The sequence below is a fragment of the Linepithema humile genome, chromosome 4, assembly GCF_040581485.1.
Source record: "Linepithema humile isolate Giens D197 chromosome 4, Lhum_UNIL_v1.0, whole genome shotgun sequence".
Lineage (NCBI taxonomy): Eukaryota > Metazoa > Arthropoda > Insecta > Hymenoptera > Formicidae > Linepithema > Linepithema humile.
Genome location: NC_090131.1, coordinates 20966312 through 20978122, shown reverse-complemented (window position 1 = coordinate 20978122; position 11811 = coordinate 20966312). Strand labels below are relative to the sequence as shown.

Here is an 11811-nt window from a genome sequence, read left to right as displayed (position 1 = left end):
TTAATTTATTGCATGAGCTATTATCAGTTTTTTAACCTGACATTTAATCTCTCGAATCTTTCACAAACATTTAAGCATATAAAATTAATAAACAATTTTAATACATATTATACACATGTGTGTGCGCGTTCGCTTCTAATTGGACTAAATTGATATAATTTCATATGAGAAAGTATTGGTGATCGCCTAATATATTCTGGAATTCGTCCAGTTGACAAAAGTGAAAAGGATTCATGACATTTAGTGTGCTCTATGCCTAGTGTATTTATCTACGTACGTGCATGCAACGTGTTGGCACATGCAAATTTCTCTGCAATTCCGCATGTAATCCGATGATGCAATTGTAATTTCCTACATTTAATTGCAAATATAGGCTAATAATGTATGTTTCAACACACTTGATTCTATAATGTGTAATATCGTGCAGACGGTAAGCGTTTTCATTGCTAACTTTACGCGAAATGCATACAGATGTATTTGCTAGAACAGAATTATGTATATTAAATTTATTATATATATACTTGTATTCAATTTACTATCGCGCACATGCCGTTTTGCTCTTCTTCCAGTGACCGTTAACTTCATAATTTCTCTTTATTTTTTGGCACATTAGAGAGTTTAGTTCAATCGATTCTAAAGTTGCTGCGTCGAAAACATGCTGTCCGCGCGATAGTTAGATACTCTTAGCGGCCAGTCATACGAATGGCCACCTCTCTTTCCAGATTCAATTAAACGCTCCCCGCTTGAGAAAAATTTACAACTCTGTTTACGCGCTTTCCCGGTAAACCGGCTCTTAATCCTGGATTTTCGTCTCGTTAATTGAATCGTCTGAATCCTCACCGGGCTAAGACGTCCTGCGCCTTATTGAGAATGCTTTCGTTAATCCAGCAAAGAAATGAACCTATATTCTGGACTGTCGCAAGAAAAATTGAATTCTAACGCTTATTTCAGCTGAAGAAAAAATATAGAGGAAATGCCAAGCTGTTTGTAAATATTGGGTTGTGTAAATAAGTAATTTCAGACTTTTTTAATATATCTGTGTGCTCTCTTTTTTTTTTGTCGAGTAAAGCGCAGTTTGATTAACACGAAAATTAAATATTCGTTCGTCGAAGTTGTAATCAAGTTCTGCCTATATTTACGATTTTTTCACGTTGCGTAAAAACGTGCAGCGTAAAAACATAATAACACCCTCCCTCATCGCACGGGGAAACGCGAAATCACTTATTACACAACTCGATAGATAACAGCTGTGTAATAACACACACACACACACACACAAAATTAACATAAAATTTTTTTAAGTCGTGCATAATATTGTCATCGGTTTATATAATTGACAGTAATCTATTCATCCGACATACACATTATGCACATAGGTTCGCCGTTCAAACGCTGCTTAATTACGAATTAATTAGCCGATCACTCATGCTGCTCGCATATATACGTGATCCCTTACAATATCGCATGCATGTCTGCGTAATTTTGCTTTACCAATCACGTATTACATTATCGTACAAGTATTGTAGATTAATGATAGCAGATTCTTCATGAGTTTGTCAAAATCGACCGCTTCGGTTTCATTTGCTGATTACTCTCTTTCCTCCGATTTCAATATGAACTTATCTAACGTGTCTCCATTAAGCTTCCAAGAAACCACGAATTAAACTTAATTTCAAGTATTGCAGCAACCGTTTGCTACAATAAAATTAATTGATGTCATTTCACGACCCCAAGTCGAGAAGAAGCATAAATTTTAATTCGCGGCACCGAGAATTGTATAATATTCCACGTAACCGCGCGATTAATCACACTCGGCAACTCGGAGGTATGATTTTCTTCTGCCTCCGCCGGATCTCCAGGAACGGAGGGCTCGAGAGTGCCCGGACTTAAAGAATCGTCGCGGTAGAAAAAGGCGGATGCGAAATGAGCTGTCAAGCGCCCTCCGGAAATTCCTTCTGTGTATTATACACGGCCGTGCGCGCAGACGGGGACCTGTTAACTACGTCTTGCGATGAGAGCTTTGCAAACTTCTCACGCCCGGACTTACGTCGACGACGACGTAAGGACGAGGATATGTGTGTGAGAAAGAGAGAGAGAGAGAGAGAGAGAGAGAGAGAGAGAGAGAGAGAGAGAATGAGAGGGTGGAAGGGGGGAGAGGGTCAGACTCCGACGGTGCGCAGTGATGCCTAAGAGGCAAAGGCAGACTTCCGTGTCATAGAAGGGATAGAGGCGGGTCGACGTGTAGTCCTCCCGGAGCCTGCGGCTACGATTATTAATGGGCAGGGCGTGACACCCCGCGAAATAACCTCTCTAACCCTCGCTTCCACGCCAAGACCATACCGGCCGCCGACCGTCCGCCGCCTCCCAACTCCCGGTCGCTTGTCTCCTCACTAGGCATTAACTGGGCCAAGAACTACTCATTCCCGCGGAACGAGCCGCATCCGCCAGCCACACATTCTCTACGCCTTTTCACCGCTATCTCGCTATCGTCTGGCTCCATTATTCCGCCCGGTCTACTGTTTCACGCTCCTATTTTTCTAGTATCACACTGGACTTGTGTGCTTTCCGCCTCTATCTGAATTTTTCTACCGACAAATTTTTTGCTTCACAGAGCGAAGCTTGTTCTATAGAATATTTTATATATTCGAAGCGCTCTTTCCGACGATAATTTTTTACTGAAAATTGCAAAGAGAGCGGTAAGATTGTGAGGTGAAAACCAAAAAAGAAACGGAAGGAGAAAAAGATGTTGTGCGAGGAAGCTCTTGAGGCGAATACATTAAGACAGCATTAAAGCGCTTCATCCGGATTGTCTCGATTTAATTAATAACTGTAACGTATGTCGAGAATAATAATTAATTGTAACGGAATGTTCTAGCGCACACATATACTGTTAAAGGTGTATTAATTGGGAAAAAAGCAACGAAAGCTGCGAGAGTACTTACATCATACGCCTCGCCAGAGAGAAATTAAAATCGTTCTCTTTTGTTTCCATATGTCCTACCTCGCGGATGTTCTACGGGCAGTGGCTGCCTCTGTTTTGTATACGACTATTATATCCAGCGCTTTCGCTAACAAGTGCGGTTTTAATTTGCATAATAAAGTAAAGAACTTTGAAATATGTTTAAATTTTAACGAGTCGCATGCGGCGTAACATTATAATATTTAGCTGAGATACTTTTCCCTTATTTTGTCGGAGATGTGTTTATAAATATTTTAAACACCCATGTTATATCTCTCGTCATGTTCTATAACGAGATATATCTGTACGTATATAACTGGCGCAAGTGTGCCAAAGAAGGCTATAAACTTTTATAACCGCCACCCGAGAAGCGGATGTTGAAATCTGGTAGTCACTTAATGCAAAGCACCGCGCGAAGAATCGATCTTCAGGCTGATCGAGGCATTAGAATGCGACTCGAGCCACGAGCGATAGTCAAAGATGGCCACGATCACCGTTTCCGTAAAATCGCTCGCTCTCACGGACATCATTAGCGCCAATCACATGCATAAACGGATAGACCGACTGCGGAAGTACGAAACGTTTCAACGATGCATATAGAGCTACACGAAATTTCAGACGACGTGGATCGACTCTCGCTACGGCAAACTACTTTCGAATGCGAGCCTCGAGCGTCCGACTACTTGTCAAGCAAATTCGCATTACTTCCAGTATTATGATCGCTCTTGTAGTTACCGGCATACAACACCCGCGGTAATAACTCTCCGACTTGCGCATTCCGCATACTCATCGCTACGGTAATGGTGGCTTACTCTACCTATCTGCGTCCCCGGGCGCAAAATAATAAGACGCTTGTTTTACCAATGATACATTTTCAGAGATGGAATACAGTCAAGAATTTCGAAGTTATTCATATCGGGCATTGCGAATGAACATGGTTTATCCGCGAATAACTATCGGAGAAAATGCGTAGGAATTCAAAGGCTACTCATAATTAACTCTTTCACTATCAGTCTGTGTGACGTGTACAAAATATACAAGCATTGATCGATGTCATTAAAATATATATTTATATCGAAAAATATTCTTCTGATCTCGCACTTCTTTCTCGGTAATTAAATATAATTATGTTTAAGGTTTGTCTTATTTTATAATATTATGGCAAGGCTTTTCTAAGTATACTGAGATAACAACGGAAAAAATAAATCACATGTTTCCTAACTTCTTGATCAATCTTAACTTTCTGGTTCAGCGAATATCATAGTAAAACATCACGAACAATAGAAGATTATCGACGTCACTGTCCAAAAGATGTGGATTATACATCATAAGCAAAACATTTTCCTGGTTCCGCCCCCCTCGTCAAACTTCACCGAGAAGATCGAACTCTCGTATTGGACCGACTTAAGGTAATCCGCCGTAAATAATGCACATCGCCTAGATGCGGCGCTTTCTGAACCGCCTCTGCCCCAAGAGCGCGAAAAGCCGCCGTGAAAACTCGTTGAGCTCTTTCGCTATAAGTTTGGAAGACATTCCCCCAACTCCCGCACATTGGTATCGACCGGCTTGCAGTGGCATCGCCCATCCGCTACTATAAAGCCTGCGTTTAGCAGCATTTCACACGAGAGCACGCGTCATCGACTCGACTTACGTGCTATCTCGTCTTCTGATACGAAAGTTTCGCGGTTTACGTCGCCGAAAGATAAAGGAAAAAAGCACAAAACGAGAACGTCATCTCTTGCAATAGATCAAGAGAGGAACAATGCGCCGAGAATTGTTCAGACGAGCAGAAGAACGGATTGGGCTAAACACATCCAGCCGAGTTTACTGCGAGTACAGATTGCGCCGATAAGTTACGAGAGAATATTTGCTCTAAATCAAGCTCAATTAATTTGATCGAAACCATATAAAATTTTCTTCACGCGATAATTTTATGAAAGCCCGATTTTCATCTGTTTACCTGGCAGATTAAATTACTACATTGTAATTTTCCCACTGTGGATATGAATAGACTACCCTATCAGCACGGTAAATTAATTCTATCACCTTGTTTGAATTTCATAATAAAGCTTCTATTCGCTCGCGTCGCTCGTATAACGGAATTGGAAATATAAAAATTAGTACGCCTGAGAATTATGTACATTTTAAACGCTAATTTGACTATGCGGCGAGAATGAGAAAAATCGCAAAAGGAAGAAGAGTTCTACGACAGCTCGGTACGCTGCGGAAAGAAATGGGTCAACCTGAATATTCCCAACGAACTTTCTATGAATACGCCATGCACTAGTGCTAGATGGCGGTCAAGGCATACGAAAGAGCATGGGCAGCCACGAGGAACAAAAAAAGGTTTGAATAGATAGAACGGATAAAGAATAAAAATTGCATTTTAATTATACATATAATTACTGTTTGAGATAAAAAATCGCAAAGATTTTTTAAGAATTGTGTGTAATTCTTGAAAAATATTTCTAATTTTTTTATTTTAAAACATAGTTTTGGAAATATAAGAGAGAGTTAAAAAAAATATATATATATATATAAAAAAGAGACTTTTTTCTAATGGTTAAATTCTTTAAATGTCCCTCTTTGACTTTCTTTAATACAAAGACTTCAAATTATGTACATATATCTAACTATGTGAGCTACTTTTAGAAAGCTGCTTATCCGTGGATTGGTGGTAGAACAATGTTGGTGATTGCATACTTCATTTTCACGGAGGCTAAAAAATTGTTTCGCTATCCACGAACATTAATTCGCAATCAATATTTTTAAATCGTGCACGTACCGTATGCGTAAGTGGACAGTAACACAATCTTTTGTCCAGCGTCAGTGAGCGTAATTACTACTATGCGGGATTCACAAACAAAGAGTCATCTAAATATACTTCGTGATTGGTCTAGTTTTATTCTTTATATTTTGAAAACCACTGTTTAGAATAAAAAATTGCAAATATTTTTATTTCATTTTTCAAAAATTCTATCCGTATTTTGATTCAAAATTTGGGACAATAACACAAACGTATACAGAGTACCCTAACGTTAAACAATCGATTTTCACATTTTATATATTCTATGGATAGCAATAAAAAAAAGCATATTATGTGTTAATTGGAAATCTCAATTTCTTTCCGATCCTTATCTTCAGTATTGCGACACGAGCTATTTTCTACCAGTACAGTCAAGAATGTCATTTAGCGCAAGAAACTCGTTGACAAAACGGAAATGGGGACCGAGCGAAAAGCGATCGGGCGACCCGTCAACAACAGTGCGTCTCCGACGGTCGCGCCCGGTTATTTACCCTGATGAAATCGCAGCTTTGTATTCCTACACGATCGATTGCGCGCGAGAAGATGTGCAAAGAAGAGAACGACAGAGCGACCGACCTCTTGTGAAGCGTGAGGAGGACGGGACGCGGGCAGGCGAGAAACGGAAGACGGTGTAGGAAAGAAAAGAGGAACCGGTAATAGGCATTTGCGCTGTTGAAAAGCCGTGGAAAATCAATTATCGGCCGTGCAAAGGGGTGGAAAATTATATCGATAGGCGCCGAGCGCGCCGAAGGTGTACCCTCCGTTTTCCTCCTCCGAGCCTTCCAAACACCGTTATCGGTAGCAAACAGAGACTGATCCTTTGACTGCGATCTCAAATGTGGCTGATTGCTCAGAAGAATAGTTGGATGCTCTGCGATACACAATTAAGAGAGCACAGTGGCAAATTATCATTGGGCAAGTTGAGAGAAAAAGAGTTTACTTGCAACAGAAAAAAATCAGACCCAATTATTTTTTCCTATTAAACTTCACACACAATTTAATTGAATAATTTTACTATTTGCAAATTAAAAAGTTGATTGTAACAGATAAATTCTTCAAAAAAGAGTTAATCTATTTAATGTGTATATTGACATTATTACATCCTTCTCGTATCGCGTATTAATTTCTTCGACGTGGAAAATGCATATAGAGCTTTATCTAACAATTATAAAAAAATTAAATATTTGTTCATTCATACATAATTGGATATTTAATTCGCTATTTCAGCAGAATTAAAGATATACGAAAAACATACCGTTTAGAACGTGGACGGACACCATGGTGGCTGCTGCTACATTCGCCAGGGCGCAGCTGTAATTCCCGCTATCCTTTTTATTCGCATTTGCGATGTAGAGCCTAGACACCGCACCGGCTGCACCCATGTCCGTCTTGACACTAAAACAGAAAGCAGAATGCTCTGCATAATCCTTGATAATGGTGCTATCATCACGCTTGTTATTACAGAATAGACATTTCTTTTTCTTCATTTTTATCGCACTCGACAATTATCAGAATGAAAAAAAAAAAAAACGAGTAAAGTAATTTAGCTTAGAAAAATATAATAATATAATTGCTATTAACTCATCACATGCCAGATAAAAAATGTATAGTTAAATATATGGATAAAATCGCTCAAAGCAAAATGTATGACGATACAAAAAAGATCATAAAAAATTTTACGCTCTTATATTTTATTCAAACAATTAGTAAACTTTCATTTCATATACTGAATATTACGTATCCGGAATTTTGCGATGTTAAAAAATAATGTTCCGGTTGATGACAATAATTTACGACGATAGCACAGGTGGCCATGAGAGCACCCTTGAAAGGCCTTTGAAGAAAAGAAAACGGGGGTAGTTTACATCAGAAATTTATCACTCGTGTGAACGAAAGACTTTTTTATACCACGCCGCAACAGAGGGTAGTAAACAGATTCGCCCCGCAGTTCACAACCACAATGTAGACAAACAAAATAACCTGCTCACTCCACGTGTAACCTCTAAAAAATTGTACGATGCGAATCTCTCCTCGCGGAAAAAAGCTTATCTAAAACCTGCATACACAAAGTGTGTGTATCCCCCCCCCCTCCCCGCCGCCCCCCAAACTACATCCTATCAAATATATAAAAATTTATATTTCACAAAGTTCTCATTTATTACTTTGAAAATATTCATATGCCGAAATAGATGGGAATATGCAAAGAAAATAGAATAAATGGTGTCGGCGTACAGCGCAAAGTTCAATCGCAGTTCTGATATAAGTTTTAAATAAATGTGTTTATTTAATACATAAATATTCCAGTTCACTAATTTACAGATAAGCAATTAGTTTTTCCTGTCTCTTCTCAAAATAGTTTATAGTGGATTTAACGAGTTTTACAACTACAAGCCTCGAATATAATCATTTCTAAGAAACTTCCTAAGAATCAGAAACTCGTTAAGGCACTGCGGAGAAATATTCAAGAGCAAAAGTTACGCGGTAACGAATCAGTTTCGAAACCTCCACGGTTCGAGATAGGTTTTATTAAGAGGTGGGAATATCGATAAACATCGTACTGCCTGTGAAAATAACTATGACGGTGTATATTTGGTGTTATCATATTTCAACTTGTTTGAGGAAAAATACAAGCTTAACTTAACTCCATTAGCGTGGACGAAAGCCATTCACGTTTTTAGCGAATTAAGCTGATGAAATAGAGCATTCAAGAGAAGAATAAGGGAAAGGCGGGGAGGATGTTCCGCGAGCGAAGATGGAAGAAAGGCGTAAATCAAGTAGTTCGCCCTCTAGCAGCTGGCCTTGACAGATCGAGCGCTCCTCCCAAGCTTTCGCACTACTCCTTCCTCCCCTCTTCTTCCTACTTCTCGAGCAAAAAAGAAAGAGAATAGAATGGTAGCACACGTTGCATACGCAGTAACGCCGTCCGTATTAATTTCACGTGGCATTATCCCGTACAAGTTACGTCTCTGAAGCGTTGCTTGCATAACGCATCGCGCAAAATTAAATATTTCACTTGTTGCAAGCCCGCGTGCAACTTCGAGGAATTTCCTATTCCGAGCTTCGTGTTACGTCGGAGAGAAAAATTGGATCCCCGGGAAGATACTAAAGGCGAAGAAAGCTGCTGCGCCACGTATAAAAGAAATAGGCAAAGAACGAGCTGTCTCGCTTTGAATTTTTGAATGTTTAACGATGCGTGATGGTTGCTTTAGACGTACTGTGTACGTTGTGCAAACCAAGTTTTGTAGAAAGATCTCGTAAGGAAAACAGGATGGAAGTAAGATATAAGCAGGAACTACCGCATGGATTGCCCGCGCGTATATGGCGCGGAGAGAGAAGTTGGATTTTAAAAGAGCACAAGGTACTGAGAACACGGACATGCCGATGATGTCGGAAAAGAGACAGTAAGCATACATGCTGTACGAACAGAGGAAATGGTTAGGCCGGTTAAAGAATTCATTCAGATGGCTCGGATGCCGTAAAAAGCGTTTCCCGGTTTCTTCCTCTCTTTCTCTGTCCCGCTGACGATCGCATCACGTTTCATCATTTCGCCAAAACCGATATAGTCCTATAGAGCGAGTACGCGTTGAGTGCTTCCCAAGAATGCAGCGAGAGTGTTAGAACGTTAAAAGCACTTGTTGCCACGCCGTTATCATTATCGTTGACACCGCGCCGTGTTTCTGGCCTTTTCAGCTCGTCATCGCCGCACGTAAACAAGATGCTTGCGAATATTTCGCTTCAAATCGGATAATACGCACTCCGATTATCAAGAGCATGAATTGTGGCCTTTAACCCTTTGTGGCCGCAAATCGGAACATTCCCATTCAAAGCTTCTGTTGCAAACACATGTCGGAAGGATTCCGATATCGTTTTCAATCGATTATATCAGGAATATAGCATCTCCTTTTCTTATTGCTTGTTTTACGCATTCTGTGTACTACAAATATAACAAAGAGAAATAAAAAGTTAAATACTTCGGCACAAATAACACGTATGAAAAATACTGTTTACAAAACACAGCTCAAGTAGAAACTGATAAAAATAAGAGACTTATAAAATACTTAATTATTTATAGGCGCCTCAAAGAGTAAAAGAAAATTACGAGTAAAGTCAATAATAAAAAAAAAAACTAAAAAAATATTTGATTGTAAAAAGGCTATGCATCTTAATCTTTTCAAATTAAAAGAAAGCCATCGTTCGAAAGAGGAAAATATTTTACGGAAGCAATCGAGAGGAAAGAATGCACGGCCATGGCAGTCAACGAGCGGAATGTGCAGGGCGATTCGTGTACTGCATATGCAAGGGGTCGCTTTATCCATCAGAGAAAGCCAATGCAGCGACTCGCGGTAACATTGATCCGGCCGTTCTGGACCACAACCGAAATTTTCCAACGATTGGCATCCAGGGACAGATCACATGCCATTTGCCGTTCCACAACCACTCTTGCACGCGGCGGATACACATCCGTCACGCAGTCGGCGTGCCGGCACAGCCGTTGCATGCGATATAGAGATTTTGCAGACACTTGTTTTATTATATTTAATTTAAGCGGAAATGCGTTTCCGAATTTGTTCGCGATATCTGTCGACGCATCGCTATTTAATTCGCGACCAACAACAAAACATGACTCACAGTATTTGACACAGGGAGACCTAAATCGGCGATGCACGGATTAACTAAACGTAAAATGCACAAACCAGCGTGAATTTTTTCGCATGTCGCGCGCTCTCGCATTTTACTTGTCACGCGACAAAATAGAATCGGGCAATACTCCTCCGTTCCTAATTCATTCGCATCGCTCTTCCATACTCGAAAGAATTTAATTTCGCGCATTGTTCTTAGCTTGTCTGTGTTGCACACGGCATCACAAGAGAAAATATCTACGAGCAGGAAATCCTTTCAAAGATATGTGCTACAAATATTCATTGCAACATCGCGCTGCAATATCGTACTGATACTTAATAAATGAATCTCCAGCACAACTGTTCTTTTTTTTCAACTGCTATTCAACGCGTTATTAAATTTTGCGAAATTAAACATACACAAATTGTTAAATTAACGTTAAATTATTTCATTTATATATATTTATTTAACTAGTTAAATGCGTTTCTTTATTTGTCATTTTTTAATTAAGTATTTCATATATTATCAATACTTCATTCGAGGGATAGTTTTCAAATTTTATTTGAATGATAAATAAGTTATTTTTTAATTTGAAGAATTAGCATTCCTAGTTTTTCTTGAACTTAAATATTCTGTTTAAACAAAAGCGGTTAGAGAGATGTTCTCTTTAATCAATGAAATCAATGATTGTTTTATTTTACCATAAACAGATTAACGAAGGAAAAGCGTTATTATTTCGAATGCAACAAAATCCATTTACTTAATCAATGTAATATTTCAGTTTATATAACGTTTTTATCGCAGTACACGCCGCATTCACATTCACAAACCAAGCCGTCAGCTTATCGCATACCGAACCACTGGTGTAGAACTATTCCGTTGTAGATCCATTTACTATCTTCCTCTTTCCTCCCTTCCAGCCTCTCTCCCTCTGTCTCCCTCTCTTCACAGAACACAGTTTTTTTCGCTATGCCGTGGAATTTAATTCGAGCATAGAGCGCAAAATTTATCCTCAAATTCCTCTACACACAACTTTGCCCACTCGCGAGCTCCACCTCCTTCGCGTTCGACCTAGAAATTTTTTTCCTACCGCTTACGGTTTCACAGTGAATTTCGCAGCGGCAGTCGAGTGAACGTAGAAATTTAAGAGCTTCCAGTCTATTTCGCTTCTCTAGCTGATTATTCTTTCTTCTCTTTTTCTTTTCCCTTTTATGACGCGTTACATGAGTGAAGCGATACGCACGCAATGTGCGCGCTTGTGCCGGTACGTGCATCTTTTAACGTCAGAAACAGAAAACAGTTGGTAATGACGTGGTTTTACGAACATCATAAAAGGGTTCTGGCGTGAAAATTATCCAGCGGAATGCGTCATAAGCTAGAAGAAAAAGCTTGGCAGAATATGCAGTTGTATAAAGGCAAATGCTCT

General features: G+C 39.5%; 1 protein-coding gene across 9 annotated transcripts in view; it reads right to left on the bottom strand.

Annotated features, from left to right (window-relative positions):
* LOC105667821 (defective proboscis extension response 14) overlaps positions 1-11811 on the bottom strand; it is a 124086-nt gene that overhangs the window by 5787 nt on the left and 106488 nt on the right. For 8 of the 9 annotated variants that reach the window (XM_067353440.1, XM_067353436.1, XM_067353437.1 and 5 more), the window contains 2 exons: positions 7021-7160; positions 6523-6636 (listed from right to left, as the gene is read on the bottom strand). In XM_067353440.1, coding sequence (XP_067209541.1) covers positions 6523-6636; positions 7021-7160 — 254 coding nt within the window. The remainder of the gene's footprint in view (positions 1-6522; positions 6637-7020; positions 7161-11811) is intronic. The other variant, XM_067353445.1, reaches the window with a different exon arrangement.